General features: G+C 44.9%; 2 protein-coding genes across 9 annotated transcripts; both read left to right on the top strand.

The window, feature by feature from the left end:
• The first annotated feature begins 436 nt into the window (after positions 1 to 436).
• MRPL18 (mitochondrial ribosomal protein L18) lies at positions 437 to 3273 on the top strand. Of its 2 annotated transcripts, none has more exons than XM_065680479.1 (4): positions 437 to 628; positions 1317 to 1533; positions 2568 to 2802; positions 3063 to 3273. In XM_065680479.1, exons 1-4 carry the CDS (start codon positions 565 to 567, stop codon positions 3132 to 3134), a joined length of 588 nt encoding a protein of 195 aa, XP_065536551.1. In that variant the 5' UTR covers positions 437 to 564; the 3' UTR covers positions 3135 to 3273. The 2 variants fall into 2 exon arrangements, with proteins under 2 accessions (XP_065536551.1, XP_065536552.1); XM_065680480.1 differs by having other exon boundaries at positions 444 to 628; positions 1353 to 1533.
• A 954-nt stretch (positions 3274 to 4227) lies between these two features.
• Positions 4228 to 15845, top strand: PNLDC1 (PARN like ribonuclease domain containing exonuclease 1). 7 transcript variants are annotated; one of them, XM_065680472.1, is made up of 19 exons: positions 4234 to 4525; positions 4949 to 5006; positions 5110 to 5183; positions 6432 to 6465; positions 6581 to 6704; positions 7416 to 7504; positions 7788 to 7888; positions 8494 to 8573; positions 9671 to 9808; positions 10647 to 10716; positions 10968 to 11053; positions 11273 to 11328; positions 12359 to 12426; positions 13264 to 13317; positions 13532 to 13574; positions 14138 to 14237; positions 14689 to 14864; positions 15024 to 15122; positions 15680 to 15845. In XM_065680472.1, exons 1-19 carry the CDS (start codon positions 4450 to 4452, stop codon positions 15750 to 15752), a joined length of 1599 nt encoding a protein of 532 aa, XP_065536544.1. In that variant the 5' UTR covers positions 4234 to 4449; the 3' UTR covers positions 15753 to 15845. The 7 variants fall into 7 exon arrangements, with proteins under 7 accessions (XP_065536546.1, XP_065536544.1, XP_065536545.1 ...); XM_065680473.1 differs by having other exon boundaries at positions 4235 to 4525; positions 5092 to 5183; positions 6665 to 6704; XM_065680471.1 differs by having other exon boundaries at positions 4235 to 4525; positions 5092 to 5183; positions 12362 to 12426.
• The last annotated feature ends 269 nt before the right edge of the window (positions 15846 to 16114 follow it).

Here is a 16114-nt window from a genome sequence, read left to right as displayed (position 1 = left end):
CGCTGGAAGGGGGCAGTTGTCCCCTACACATTGTTACGCGTTGTAAGAGCTCAGGCTCATCCTGCAGCGGGATGGGCGGCATCGCCCGCCTCCAGGCGCCGCTTGCGCCCGATCCGGTAGAGGATAGATTTGTAGGCTACAACGCAAAAGCCGCAGCGTTGCTTTTAGCAGCGGCAAGCGGCTTCTGCGGCGGCTCTGGTCGATTCCCCGTGGCAGCTTAAGGAGGCGTGGCACCGGGCCGCGCTGGCCGGTATCTCCTCGCGGCCTTTTTACCGCGGAGGGCGTAATTAAACACGATTTCTTGGGTCAAGGAAGAGTGTCACGCTCGCTTCCGTAACACGCGGCTGACAGCACCACGCGCCTCCCAACAAAGCCGGCACCGCTGCCTCTGCGCCATGATGCGCTGTGCCCTGCGCTTTCGCGTGACATCATCAACCACCGACGGAAGTGCTTAAAGCTGGCTTCTGGGGAAGCGGTCTGCCTCGGCAAAATGGCGTCGCCCAGGTGCCCCTGAGCAGAGGGAAGGTGACTGTCGCCTGAAGTCCTGGTGGTTGCCGGCTCCTCATGGCTCTGACCAGCCGTAGCCGTCTGTTGCTGGCCGCCACCAGGCCCGGGGTACATGCAACGGGTAAGCTCGGTCCCCCTGCAGCTCTCTACGCCGACGTTTCCCGGCTCCTCGTCCCCTGTGCTGCCAACAGAGGTCCGCTGTCTGGGCGATCTCGCGGCCGGTGGCTTGCTAGAACTGCTCCGCCTGTGCCGTGCTCCCGCTTGTAACAGTGGTTCGGGCTGCTGTGGGACGGGGGCGCTGCTGGTGCGTCTCCGGCCCGAGCAGGAGAGCAGTCTGACAAAGAGGGGCGTCCCCGTTATTATGGTGAGAGGTTCCTGCTGACTCTGGGCTGAAAACTTGAGTGGCAGAGTGAGCTTGGAAGCCTCACTCTAAATTGGTATTTGTTAGGTTAATTAGTGATGCTCAGCCCGACAGGACCGATGATTTTTACCTTGTGATTTTGTAGTGCTGCCATTGGTTGTGTACTTCACTTTCAGTATTTTGTAATGCCTTAATTCTAGCAATCTTCTAGTCAAGCTGAATTTATATTTTATCTTCAAGCTATGAACCAGTGTTAAAGCTTAGTATACTTTTTTAGTCTTAACTTACAGTTCATTGCATAAATTGGAGAAGCTGAGCTCTGGTAATCTATCTGTTTGTTGTTTGGGGTTTTCTTAAAGCAGATTTTGCCCTGCTAACTTTTACAAGCTGCGATATTCTGTATTGTATTTGTTCTATTGTCTGCATTACTTTTAATTTTTTCTTTAAGTCTCTGGAATTTTATTTCCTGCTTTCCCCCGCCAAGGTCTTCGTTTTGCATTAACTACAGCAAGTCTCAAGCCTGAGACGCAGGTGGACACAAGTGAAAATGAGATTGTTGCCCCAAACTTCACAAACAGGAATCCTCGGAACTTGGAGCAGTTGGCCTTGGCTAGGAAGGAGCGTGGCTGGAAGACAACGTGGCCAAAGCGTGAATTCTGGCATAGGTGAGTCAGAAAGCCACCAGCAGAAATGAAGACTCGAAAAATAAACACAAAATCTCCCACCCAAAATAACAGCAAAGAAAACCACCTAAAACCAAATCCCAGAAACCCATCAGGCAGAAATTTTATGAAATGTGCATTTTGGGTTGCTGAATCAGTTTCCTGTTTGGTTATTCTTAATTAATGGGTATCTACTGTGTTCAGAGAACAGTAGGCTAGCATCGCATGAAAGTTAGCATGTGTGTTCAAGATCTTCCCATCTGTTGTCACGGTAGCAGTAATTTTGCTTAAACCAGTTCTGTTTAATTTGGGATTCTCCTAGTTCTGTGGTGACCATGCATCACTGTTTTATTTGAGGCACCGTGATAGATTGTTTCGGTGCTTTTGTTTTCTTTTAATAGAAAATGCTGACTGCTTGTCCCCTGGAAAGTAAGTTCATCTTAAGCTGGGGATTCAAAAATCATTTTGTTCTTGAGGGGAGAATCACATCCAGTTTGTTCATACCTGAAAATCTGATATTGTCTCAGTGCAGTAAGAAATAGTTGCTCCTAATACCCTGTGGTTATGTGTTGTGGTTTATGAAGTACTGCTTGACCACATGTCAATCCTCACAAGTTGTTTCCTGCTGTGTAAGGGCCACCCTTTAAGAGACTGCGTAGCATGGATGTTACATTCCTGCTAAAGCAATTCCCCAGTCCAGCTCACACATACCTGTACCACACTGTGTAGCTGCACAGTGCTTGGTTTGGAGGGACTGCTGGTGTGGGGCAGTGTAGAACCATGCACCTGAGTAACTGGGGAGAAGTTGTTCTTGGAATTTCACTCTCTCGAGCTGGTAATACAAGTCCTATTTTATTTCCTAATAAGCAAAAACCTAGATAACAAAAGCAGTATTATCAATTCATTATTAATAGTCATAGTATATTAATTTTTATTTCATGAAGTGAGTCACTTAAGCATTTAAGCATTTGAATGGTGTTTCTCATTACATCTGGAAAAGACATGGTAATCCCATGTTAGTTCTTTCTCTCACTCAGGTTACGGCTTGAGCGGACACAGCATTATGTAGAAGCCTTTGTTGAGCGCTCTAACGGGGATGTTGTGTTGTCTGCATCTACCCGGGAGTGGGCCATAAAGAAACACCTGTACAGTCCTAAGGGAGTAGCAGCATGCAAAAACCTTGGCCGCGTAATGGCACAGCGCTGTTTGGAAGCAGGAATCAACTTTGTGAACTTTAAAGCTGTTATACCCTGGGAATATCGTTGTGACTCGGCAAGTACCATCTCCTTACACTTATTTGGCTCTTTTTTCTTTTTAAGCATTAATTTTACACCTCTTCACCATTAGTTTTTATTTTGTGGCTTGAGAGTGTCTTCTTGTGACACTCAAAGAGGTAGCTTTGATAAGCTGCAGTTCTGTTGTTATGCTTCAGTGAGGCTGTTAGCTCTGTTCCTGCATGCTACATGTCTCCACTGATACTTTGGTGCCATTGGCTTTTCTTTTTATTTATTTATCTCCCTCTTTTAAACCAGATTCAGGAATTCGAAAAAGCTATGCAGGAGGGTGGTGTTGTTTTGCACGAGCCACGAAGAATCTATAAGTAAAATGGAGAGCACTGGGAAAGCTTCACAAGGGACGACAATCACTTCTTTAGGTGTGTGTGCGCCGGCACGGTGAAGGTTCAGAGCTGGAAAAAGCTTGAACGTGGCATCTCATAATAAAATATTTTTAAACAGACAGAAATGTGTCATTCTTGATTCTAAAATTATCAATACCTTTAAGGTTAGAATAAACTGTTACCATAGTTCAGCCTGATAGATTAACAGAATTTACTGCATAGTTCAGTGACTTTGAAGTACATTTTCTGTTTAATACTTGATATTGTGTTTGTTCTAACTGAACTCTGCAAATGCTTAGATATTTGATCCCTGTACATGCTGGTCTGATCTAGCAAAATGCAGTCATTATGTGACTGTTCAGACCTATAATACAGTTATGCGCTAAACTTGGTGAAAAGATTAAATTCTCGTAAACTTACCTTTGCAGCTTTCTTGCAACCCTTGGATTCTAACAACTTAAACTTCATCCATCCAGGAGGGAGGCTGCAGAAATGCCAGCTGTGGGGAGTAAGAAGCTTCTTTCCCTCCCTCTGTGCCCCTGCTTGCCTGGAGACCAATGCCACCATTCTGTCTCCCTGAGGGGTGGGCAGAGCTCCTGGTTGCATCTAGGCTGTATAATCTCCACAGCATGTGTGAGCCGGTCGGAGGAGCAGCACTGGGGTTCAGAAGCCAGTCAGGCCAGTGCAGTGCTGTGCCTGTGGCCCAGTGTTTGTAGTCTCCATTACTTCCCTGGGCAGCTTGTTCCAATGCCTGACTACTCTTTTGGTAAAGAAATTGTTCCTAACATAAGACCTGAGCCTCTCCTGTCTTATCACTTGTTACTCGGGAGAAGAGACTGACCCCCACCTCAGTGCAACCTCCTATCAGGTAGTTGTAGAGAGTGATAAGGTCCCACCTGAACCTTCTCCAGACTAAACAGCCCATTTCCTCACCTGTTTCTCATAACACTTGTTCTCCAGACCCTTCACCAGCTTCTTCATTGTCCTTCTCTAGACCTGCTCCAGCAAGTCGTCTTAGTTGGTGCTGTTTCGCAATGTCTCCTGGCGCACAGACAGCGATCGCCTTTGTGCGATCTGGATTTCTGGAGGATACGGATGCCGACAGGAGCCGTGCCTGCTTTCCCTATGAGCCAGGCCTTGCCGAGCGGCTCCTCAGCCAAACCTCCCCACCTGTGCGCTGTGGCCGCGCCCCGCCACCTGCCTGCGCGCCGCCCGGCCCCTCGCCGCCGCTCCCGTCCCGAGGGCGCTGCCTTCCCCATTGTTCTAAAGCCACCCTTAGGCCGCGGGAGAGCGGGGCTGCCATGGATGTGGGGGCGGCCGATTTCGGGCGGAGTCTGCCGCGCCTGAGGGGCCGCGTCCGGCGAGCGGCCTTCCTGGGTGAGCCGGGGCGTGAGGGGACCTGCGGGCTCGTACCGGGACCCTCAGCCCCGCTGAGCGGCCCCTGCCTGGCCGAAGGGGCGCGGGTACTGAGGTGTATTTCGGCAGAGAATGGCGCCGCTGTGCCCTGTTTGTTTTAAAGCGGTGCAGCGGCGGTTGGAAAGTGAGGCCTCTCTGTGGTGCTGGGTGGGGGGCTGCGGGTGTTCGTTACCGGAGGCATAATCCAGAGGGTGAGGAGGTGGTGTGAGTGACCCCGTCCCTCAGTCCGTCACTGGGATGAGGGAGCAGGAGGTTTCTTCACACAGAGGTTATGGTGAAGAGAGATGTTTCAGAGATCGTTGTTCTGATGCTGGGGAAATGCTTGCTTCATTCTGATGTATAGTGGTTGCTTGGGGTTTTTTTGTGTTCTTTCTACCTCAACAGCCTTTGATATGGAGTTTACTGGCTTACATTCAGCTTCCCTGCAAAATGACAAGCTCAGGTAAAGCTGCTAGACTTCAAATGGGAGGGATGCTTGCTGCTCTAGCTCTGTGTTGCAAACCTTGTTTCCACACCCTTTCCCCCAGTTCTGGTTCTGTTCCTAGCCTGTTTGATTCCCCTGTGGAGCGGTACCTGAAGGCCAAGCAGAGTGTGCAGCGCTTCACCGTTACTCAGCTTGGTAAGTGCTGCTCTGACACAGACAATAACCTCCTGAGATCTCGGTGGTAACTGGCCTTTCGCTAGCTGTCAGGCCCTGCAGGTAGCTCTGGTCTTAACTCGCCCCTTACAGAGACATTCATTTGCTGCACTCCCCCCTTCTGGTGTTAAATATTATCACCTTTTTAACATTGTAAGTAACGTAAAGCCAGGTGGGCCATGTATTTTTTACTTGTCTAAAGTTAATATTTAAAGATTGCAGGTACAAATACAGGGCTTTTAAAACAGAGGATGCAAGCAAGAAGTAGATGACAGGAGTTCCTGTTCAAAGTTGTGTCATTTGATATAGTGTATGAGTAAGGAGACTATCAGAGGAAAATGAAGGCTAGTATTTCTATATTCCTAAAATAATGAAAAAACACCCCAAAACATAAGAATGGTCCTGTAGTGGCGGTAGAGGGTTATTGACAGTTAAGAACTAGTTAGAGGTCATGAAATCAGCTCCAAAACTGTTTAAAATATTGTTCAAAGCTTTAGGATATGTAAGATCTTCATAGAATCACTGAATGGTTTGGGTTGGAAGCTACCTTAAAGCTTGCCCAGTTCCAACCCCCCTGCCATGGGCAGGGACACCTTACAGTAGACCAGGTTGCTTCAAGCCCTGTCCAGCCTGGCCTTGAACACTACCAGGGATGGTGCAGCCACAGCTTCTCTGGGCAACCTGTGCCAGTCTCGCCACCCTCATAGTAAAGAATTTCTTCTTAATATCTAATCTAAATCTACACTCTTTCAGTTTAAAGGTGTTACCCTTTGTCCTACCACTAGTATGTTTCTTGGGGGTAATAGGGAAATAAACCCAAAAAACAAACAAACAAACCCAACGCCCAAAGCCTAAGTAGTAAAAACCATGTTTCTGTCCTTTGTGGTGCCTAACTCCTTCCGAATGCTTCTGTAGTGTGCTTGGACCCAGAGACCTGTGTATGCATAGTTGGAGATTTTCATCACCAGGTCACCTTTTCTTATCCATTGCTCAATCTGTTTGCTGTTTAATCGGACTTGACTCCTTTTCCCACTTAGCACTAAAAGGTTGTCCCTGTTCAGCTCTCAGGTTGCTGGGGAGTGGCCTCGCAGTTAATGCTGTTAATGATTTGCACTGTGCTGTTAGTGAATGGAAAGCATGCACTCCATCAGGGGATCCCCGTATCCCTTACCTGATCTTCAAGACATCCAGCTAAACATTTCCATTTCAACAGAGGTTTCTCTCTTGCAGGGCTGGCAATATTCTCAAATGAAAGTTCAAACAAGTAAGTTAAAAAGCAGTTTTCTGTTAAAATGAAGAAGTGCAGTTGAGATTTTATCCTCTGTCTTGGGAGGAGTTACTTCCAGTAACAATTTTCTGGATTTTTCTTTTTGTTGTAGGTATGTAGTACATTCATACAACTTCTTTCTCTTTCCCTCAACATGGGGGGTTACGGATGTCGAATTCACCCTCTCTGCATCTAGCATTCAGTTCCTGTCTCATTATGGCTTTGACTATAATAAGGTATGTAATCCCTCTGCCAGAAATCTAGAAGAGAGGAAGTCTGTGCAATTACAGGAGAAATTAGGATTAATATCCCTAAATGCTACATTTCTGGGGTAAATAGGATCTTGCTAAAGTATGAATGCATGGGTAGGTTCATTATCAACAGGGAGAGTATATACTGGTTTTTCTGAACTGCCATAGAGGCAATAACCTCATCTTTGTCAGGCTAAGACATTTCCCCACCTCAAAAAAAGAAAACTTGTCTTTGGTGATCTGAAGACTTACTAAACTTACCTCAGGGGGAGTCTTTACTAGCACGGAAGATAGGGAAGTCTTGGTTTATCTGCTTTTTAGGTATTGCCACATTTCCCATAAAATTTAGACTGTGTCATCACGTAAGAGCACTGTTTAGCAGTTTTGGACAGGAAGTATTGTGGTATTTCCATACTTGAAGTACCTTGTTAAAGGAAAAGTAAAAGCAGAGCAGAAAAGAATGATTACAGTTAACAAAAATCCTTCCTTCCCTAAATAAGCGTATGTTCCTTTATGTAAGAATGCAGCTTGGATTACCTACAGTTTGTATTTTTGGAGAGGATAGTCTGAGAATGAGGAACATCTGCATCATCCAAGTGTATGCCAGTTTTGGACCTGGCTCACCTGCTGTTCTCTAATGTACTACAAGAAAGTCCAGGGGAGAGTAACCAACCTGGCATTTTTTCCACCCTTCAGTTCCTCAAAGATGGAATCCCATATATGAATGAGGCACAAGAGAAGATCCTTCACCAGCAGCTCTTAGAGGGTAGCAGGAAAGTGAGCAGGTGAGTGTCCCTCAGAGGGGTGGCTCCTCAGTACTGTTTTGGCAGTTCACTCAAATCACCTTTTGTAGAAATATTAAAGACTATTGGTCCAAATGCCTTACTGTAGCTGTTCCAGCATGCTGTGGTCTCTCTGAAGGAAGATTGAGATCACAGGATACAGTCTGGAGAATTTGGGTGACTGTTGTTAAATGATGCTTTTGCATTCCCACAGCAAGGTACAAGGCTCCATCTGTAAATAGTTTTTTTCTCAAACTATGCCTCTTTCCTCCTGGTCCTGCTCTAGCACTCTGGACAGGGATGTACTGAAGAAAGCTATTGATGAAGTGACCTGTTGGATAACTGAAGCAAAGGAAGAAGAGACTATGATTCTGCAGGATCTGAGTGGTATGAAACAGGGTGCCTCCCTTAGTCACATGTGGGCTCTGAGTGGCTTCATCACTTCTCCTGAAACCCTGGCACTGCTACTGTCCTTTGCTGCCTGTTCTGTTAAATTGCTCTGTTTAGTGGGAAAGCACCAGTGCTCATCCTGCCTTTTCGTCTCTTGTGCCCCTGTCTACACCTCGGTTCCTGTCAGGCATTCATCTCTGGGCTCTGCTTTTCTGCTCCCATGGGACAGTATTTCTTTCTGTAGTGGCAGCGGATGTCTCGGTGCTTGGAGCATGCTTTGTGGTAACTTCCATTTTGTGCTTCTGCAGAGCAGCAACTGGAGGATTTGTAATTGCTCTGAATCAGGACAACTTCTGACTTGTTTAAATCCTGGGTGATATGTTTTTTGTTTGCCGCCTTAGCCTTGGAGAAGGGAAAGGCAGGTCTCCCTTCAAGGTTAGTTTCCTCATATGTGGAGCAACAGGAGCCCCATGGTGAAATATGTATGCCAGGGGGAATAAACGGGCTACTCGCCACCTGTACTAGCTTTCTGGAGTATGATAGTGGAGCTGAGGTATTTCTGAAGTTCTCACTGTGCATTTTTTGTTTTCCTTTGGTTTCAGGCTATCAGATGCTTGAAGTTCAGCTGGTTCTGAGACAGGCTCTCCAAAATGTTTGGACACAGCCTCTTGGAATCAAGAAGGTGAGATGGAAATATGTGTGGACCTTTTGGAAAGATGGTTTCTATCCAGACTGATAGGACTGGCATTCTTGCAGTGACTCTGAAATGTTGCTAGTGCTTTTAATAAGGTCCTGGAGGAGGAGAAAACAATGACTAAGGAATGTCTTGGAAGTGTTGATTGTGGGATCCCAAGAAAAGGGATCCAGAAAACAGTAACTTTGGTATCTGTTTGTCCTGTAGCCACAAAATGCCTTGAGCTGGAAGTACTTATCCTTGAGGCACTCCTGGAGGGAACCCTCTCTGTGCCTCTAGACTTTGTTAGATTTCTCCTTTAATACCTCCACAAGAATGTACAGGTTTTAGCCTTTTATTGTGGTTTTCCTTTTGCTGCCTTCTGCCATGTAGTTGCTTTGAAGACTTTTGGAAAGTCTGTTGCATGGCTTGCTGTTTTGCTATTGACTATTGCTGTCTTATGTTTGGTGCAATATTTTCTGAATTAAACCTATGGCTATGGACGTCTCAAAATATCGTGCGAGTATGATACCAGGCAGTTGCTTACAGTAACATTATCTTTGTCTGATAACCAGTGTCAGCAGAGTGACAGGTTTACCTGGCTTTCTCACCTGAAGCATATGCCTTTGGGGACTTGGTTTGGTTTTTTTGGTTGCTGTTCATTTCTGGGTTTTGTGCCATGAACTTACTGCACTGGTGTCAAGTTAAACTGAGTTTTATTAGTTGTGCCCCAGAAAAACCTGTGGTAGGAACCATCCTCTTAATAAGAGAAGCATTAATAAGACACACTTTTTATTGCTGGTGCGCTTCCATACGATCTCCATAAGGAAGAGAAGTGGGACAGTCCTGAGCTCCATGGGGATGCACTGTTTCTTCATTCTGCGTAGCCTGGAAGCTGAATCTGTCCTCAGCATTACGGAATGGATGAAGCCTTGGGTGGGATGGTTTAGTGTGAGGTGTCCCTGCCTATGGCAGAGGGGTTGGAACTAGATGATCTTGAGGTCCTTTCCAACCCTAACTATTCTATGATTCTGTGAATGCCGATAAGCAGTGTACATGCAACTAGCTGACACTAGGCTGGGATACCCAATGACTGCTCTTTTCAGGTAGTGGTGAAAAAAGTGAGTCCCCAGCGTCGTCGGCTTCTGGAGAACTCTCCTTATGACTGCTGCCAGAAAGAGCTCATTCTCCTGTCTGCCCGGGGCTTCACCAACCTCTTCCAGATACTTGTTCAAGCCAAGAAGGTAAAATGGCTTATCCCTATTGCCACTTTTTAGCTCTGTTTTTGGTGGATGTAGAAGGATGATAGAAGATAAAATAGTAATTTGTATTAAATAACTCAAGTAATTCAGTGTGATCATTTTCTTGTCAGTAAAACTGAGATGAATTCTTAGATTGCAGTCATGTTGAGAAAAAATGACTATTAAACACTACATCTTACTGACCAGGTCCCACTCCCAAAGCATGCTCATAATTGTGGATCCAAACACTAGATTTCCCTGTTACTTTTCTATTTGTCCTGCAAACCAGATGCAGCCAGGGTAGAGGGAGCCAGAACCCATTCTGCAATGTGGTTCTTGCTTCACTTGAGAAAACACAGGAGTCTGCAATGTTAAAAATCGTTGTGTAACACAGCATGAGTCACCATCAAAGAAACTTGAGCAGATTCTTGCATTCTGGGCAAGTTATGCTTTTCAGCATGTGACAGATTAGTTACTGGACCATTGGTGTGATTACATGTGGCAATTGTTATGTTCTGTATGGAAATTATTAAACGAATTTCAGCTTCAGGAGACCATGGATGATGTGCATAGGCTGTACCTGCCCTTGAGTGAGCCTATAAATCTGATTGATGGAAGACTTTACCAGTGCTCAGCTGAACTGAGAATCCACCTAGCTCCTTACATCCACTGAAAACAGAATGCTGCTGAACAAACACCCTCCTCAGAGTCCACAGGTCTGGTCTCCTGAAAGCAGTAGTCATGTGAGCGTTGCAGCCTGCTGAGCATGTCCAGAGTTGGTGATCTCAGAGCTCTCTTAAAAATATGCTCCAATGGGCTGTTATGTTTGTTTTTCGTGTAGCCTCTGGTGGGACACAACATGCTCATGGACCTTATGCATCTTCATGACAAGTTCTACAAGCCCCTTCCAGGTAATGTTGCACACAGCTGCTCTCCCTAGACTGCTGCCTTTGCAGTGGGGGTGGGACAGTAAGCACAATGGCAACTCATCACCCCAGCCACACACAGCGCTTAGCAAGCAGCAGCACTAGTTGCCTCTTCTGAGCTCTTAACTGCTGGAGTGGTGCACTGTTCTGACTTCACCTCTCTTATTCATTTGCAATACCACTGGCTTTTCCCCAGTTTTTTATGGTGTCTTTCTCCACATGTGTTTTGCTTTCAGAAAGCTATGAGGAGTTTAAAAGGAACATTCACAACCTTTTTCCTGTCCTATTAGACACCAAGACTGTAACAAAATCCATATGGAAGGTGAGATGGAAAGGTCTCTTGGTTTGGAATTAAAGCTTGTCTTTCACCCAGAAGAGGGGATGTCTTTTCTTAGTGTCCTGTGGTTACAGAACTGTTCTCTGTTGCCCTGAGACATTCTGATTTTTAGATCTCATTTGATGAACTGGGAGTAACAGTAAATGAGCTCACTTACTATGAGGTCTGTCTTGATTGGTTTTCTAACATGTTCTTCTCTTATAGAAGTGTCAGTTTCCTCGGGTATCTAGTCTTATGGAGGTGTATGCAGTTTTGTGCAGGTAAGTGGTGGGCTATAAGGCCTTCAGCAAACCCTTTGTTTTCTTGGGAATGATATTTCTAAGTCGCTAATTTCATATGTTCATACTTTCCCTCCTCCCACATGTTTTTCAGCTGGCTTCTTGTTTTTCTAAATTTAAGGGCAAAATATTTGCACATCTTTTCTTATAAAGTAATTATGGAGTAAATTATTTGTTCTAAGTCACTTCTGATATACCACCATTAACTCATTGGTCACAAGTTTGCCTTGCAGATATCCTTACATACAACTTTGGAGCTGGATGTTGCTTGTGTTATGAAATGAAATGAGTGAGTTTCAGTTCTCTGTGAAAATACACCCCAATTTCAAATGCCAGCTCCCAAGAAAGGCTGCACTGATCCCAAAGCAGTAACTAAATACTATGTTCAAATGGAGCACAATAGCAGATAGCGTATCTCATGAGTTTAGCTGTGATGTGGTAGAGTTCTCTCTTATTTTGCCTGTTTCCTCCTAAGAAGGAGATGTAAAATTAGTGCTTATGAGAAAAGTACTGTGATTCTGAGGTTGGTTTGTGGGGTTTTGTGTGTGTGTGTGTGTGTTTTCAAACTGAAGGTGTTATGCTTGCTTGTTCTTTCTTTTATTTCAGTCATTCCCTTGATACCTGTTTATTAATCTATCTTCCAGAGTTCCCCATTCAAATAGGACAACCTACTTAATCCCTTTCCTTGGAGTTTTCCATTGGTTTGTTTTTTTTTTTTTTTTTTTTAGTTCTGATCACAGTTTTTTGCATGCAGTTACAGCAAATTTGCTGCTTAGAAGATTTGACTGTGGGAAGAGAGTGAGGAAATGTTTAGGAGTTAGTTTTCAGGAAGAAAACTGGTAGATACTATTTATCTAAGTATCTTTTAGCCTTTTCACAGGATGGTAACAAAGTCCCTTTTAAAGTCTTCAGTAGCTTTTCCTGAAATGAAGCCACGGCTCATTAGAGAACACTAACTTGTCTCTAACATACTGAAGAAATTAAAATATCTTACACATCCACTTGTCTTCAGCAGCAACCTAAATATCAAGGATTCAATGTGCCCTGAGATAGCTTTTGCAAGTGACTGCTCAAGATACGGTATGTTTTTAAGCAAGTCTTCAAAATCAGGTAACTAAAAAGAGGTTTGTTTTACAGTCTGGATGTTCAAATGGAAACCATGAGTGAGTGCCAGTATGTCTCCCTGAATATGCACATACACATTTTTGTCCAGACCCAACACCTGGGCTCCCAAAGTGTTCTGTGTATCCCTGGTGGCTGCCAAGGGTGATGCCAGGCAGGCTTCCATGGACCTGCTAGCACAAATGGCATTTACACTAAGTTGGGCTGAACTGAGCCTGACTTGTGGCTGTGAAGCATTGATAGCCCTTATAAGGGGTGAGGGGAGGTTGAAAACAGTGGTCCTAGAATGGACAATAGTGGGAGTTAATGGCAGGGAAGTCCTGGGAAGTCACAGGAGCTCGGTGGCTCATGTGCAGGGTTAGCGGTGCTGTGTGTGCAGGAGATTGTGTTCAGTACATGGTGTGATACTGCCTGCAAGGCAGGCATTTCTTGACTTCTCCTGGCAGCACAAGGCCTCCTTGTGTTTTGAAATGCTTCTGATAGCATTGATAACACATGCAACACAATTTAGTTTAGATCTTCATAAAAGTTTCTAATGTGCATCTTGCTAAGCTTTTCAGGCATTCATGTAACTGCTGCCTTTCTGTTGGTATAACTTTAAAATGCGTGGTAGAAGCATTCACTTTCTATAGGGTGTAAAGGTCCCAAAGTGAGGAAGGAAACAGAGCTGAGGGTAGGAGAACGCAACTCCAAAAGCAAACAGTGGATCTTATGAATGTTAGGACTCTGCAGTGGTGCAGTTTCCACAGCGTGCTAAAGGTATTTATTCTTTTTGGTTTTGTTGGGCACTTACAGCTGAGAAGAAATCACCTCACGAGGCAGGCTATGATGCATTTCTGTGTGGTTCAGGTAAAATGCCTCTTCAACACCTCTTCAGTTTGTGTTGGGACTCAGAAATACCTTTCCTGCTCTGCAGCTCCATTGCATGCTAAGAAATGTTTGTTTATAGAGAGTCTGTTGCTCTTAGTAACTTAGCTGCACTTAAGTGAGTTTTTGCTTTCTGTTTGTTTAGTTATGTTTCTCTAGCTTTGTTCTAATGCCACCTCATTATTCCTCCTCCTAGTTCTTCTGAAGTCAGCCCATTTGCTACTGTGCACATCCACAGAGTGAGTGATGTTTAAATGCTTACTGAAAATTGCGTTACATGGATGGGTCCTACGGGAAAGAGTCGTCAGTTCGCCCTGGCTGACTTTTTGTTTTGAAGGTTGGCTTTCCTTTTGGATGAGAGAAAGTGTTACTGGAAATGTCACTGTCCTTATTAGATTTTTATTTTATATATCTGAAAGTAGTAGCTTTATGTCAAAGCTGACATTTTAAAAATTAAATCAGGGGCCATGCGGTGGCGCGGAGGTTGGGAAATGGCACTGTGACCCCTTTACCCTTGAACTGGCTGTCTCGAGTTCAGTTCACTTGGGTAAGGGTCAAATCATTTTCCGTTAGTTTCCATTTTTGATATCTGTGTGATTCAGTGCCTTTGGTTAAGTTCCTAAGAGGCAACGTTTCAAATCCCTTCCCTTTGCTTGCAGCTTTTTGACTTCTGTATGGGATCCCATGATCTGAAACACCTATTTTGTCACTAGTTTAAGAGCTGCTTTGGGAGCTCTTGCTCCAGAGATGCTGTGCAGCACTGGAGAAACAAACCTCTGTTCCATTTTGTCTTCTGATGTAGCGGTGCAGTGGAGGCTGATCCCTCTTTCCCTCAGTATCTCTCCGTGTTAGCCGAGTACCTGAACAAAGTGAATTTCATCCGAGGTGGTGTTTCAAGCATTGTGCGTATGAACAGCAGGTCTGTGACCGGTTTGAGGGGTGCATAGGTCAGTAGCCTGGTTGATGGCCTCATTAGAGGAGAGAAATCCACCAGTGCCTGGGCCCACTTTGGCAGAAGTTGTCATACAAGTGACACAACTGACCTTTCAAAGTGGCAAATGAGCTGAATTTCAGCTTTGTGAAATGTATTTATATTGCTACCCTGTAAGATGGCATTAGTCAGCTTACTTTGCTGATTCTCTTGTGGGTTCTCATTAGTGGTGACTGTTTGCTTTTATGACTGATCTTTAAAAGAATCCTGAGACAAAAGAAATGTTATCTTACAACAGCAGCAGCTGTGTTGTAGAACCTGTCTTCTTTATGTGCCATGTTTTATATATTCCCTGTTTATATCAGTAGTGCTTCTGTAGTATTTCTGAACTCAGGTATGTCTCAGTATTGTCCATTTTCCAGAATTTTTCTGGGGAAGATGTTCCCTGCCACCATCCCCCTCTCCTGGTTGTCCATGTCCGAGGCTGGCCAGGGCTGAACGAAAGGGAGATTTACCAGGAGTTCAAAGCTCTTTGTCACTTTGATGTCAGGCGGCTTTCAAAGAACCAGTTTCTTCTGCTTTCCAATAAATTTAAGCAGTAAGTGACTGGAAAGTCTTATTTTGTCCCTTAAGCCTCTCATACAAACCTTCATCCCACCCTCGCTCTGTTGTGACAACTCTGAGATTCCTGTCCTGAGCTGTGGGATGTTATAAGCAGCTAGCAAGCTGCGGTTCATCACATCTGCTTTCATTGCAGAGTCAGGCTTGTTCTGCGAGATTATAAACATCACCCTCACCTGCGGATTTCCGTCTATCGCCACTGGAGGCACTCTCCGGGCGTGAGCTGCCTGCTGCAGTGAGTAACGGACACCACAGGAACCGGGAGGGGAAAAGTAGTCCTTTCGGGGTGCCTGGCCCTGGCACAGCAGCAGCCTGCGCTCTTGTGCAGTGTTCTTCTGCCAGCCTCCCAGGAGACCAAGGGGTTCAGGAGCAGGTTTGCTTGCTGACTTGTGAGCTTTCAGCCCTGGCAATTGCACTTCCTCATCCAGATTAACTGGGGAATGTTACCCCATAGCACAAAACTATGTATGTGCTGTCATTATGGGCAGAGGGTTATCTTAATGATCTGTAGTTTTAGTGCTGGCTCTAAGAAGCTTGAGGAGAGAGAGGCAGAGTCTCCCAGGGGTGGGATGGATGTGGTTTTCCTTTTTTACAGCAGAGTTGACAGTTCAATAGTAGGAGAGGATTCTAGATTTCAGGTGCACCCCTCTCGTGAGGTGGTGACAGCAGTGGTCATGCAGGGTGACCTTCTGGCCTGACACAGTTTGGAAAACAGCCTCAGTGCTTAGTAAGAACAAAATTAAGCCCTAAGTAGAAGTAGCCTAACAGCATTTTATTATTCTTGCCCTTTAGAGTCTCTGGTGTTGTGGCACTGTGGTCTCTCTTGGCCTTTGTACTTGGAGGAGCTCCTCGCTGCTTGTTCTAAGGCCTTACAGACGTGACATGAGGAACTTCTTGTGTTTGTTTCTGGTTTGGTTTGTTTCACTTCGTTCAATAAATTATTATTAAAGCAAGGCTATCAATGGTGGTTTTAATTGCTTTCTTGGAAATGTGTTTTCAAAGAGGATGTGCTGGTTTCCAATTTGTTATATTTTTTCATTTTTTCAAAGGATAGTCCTCTGTGAAGAAGGAAATATGCTTCTTTCAATAAACTAATTTACTTTGATCCTCTGTTGGTTCTTGAGAGCTATTCATAACCCCAGTTTGTTCCCAGTGCTTGTGCTGCTGCATAAAACACATTTCTGATGAAGTTTGGGAAGTTATGAAATGAAAGAGGCTATTTTAGCT

Source organism: Lathamus discolor, chromosome 5 (genome assembly GCF_037157495.1).
Source record: "Lathamus discolor isolate bLatDis1 chromosome 5, bLatDis1.hap1, whole genome shotgun sequence".
Taxonomy (NCBI): domain Eukaryota; kingdom Metazoa; phylum Chordata; class Aves; order Psittaciformes; family Psittacidae; genus Lathamus; species Lathamus discolor.
Note: the sequence above shows the minus strand (reverse complement) of the source record. Positions and strands in the feature narration are given on the sequence as shown.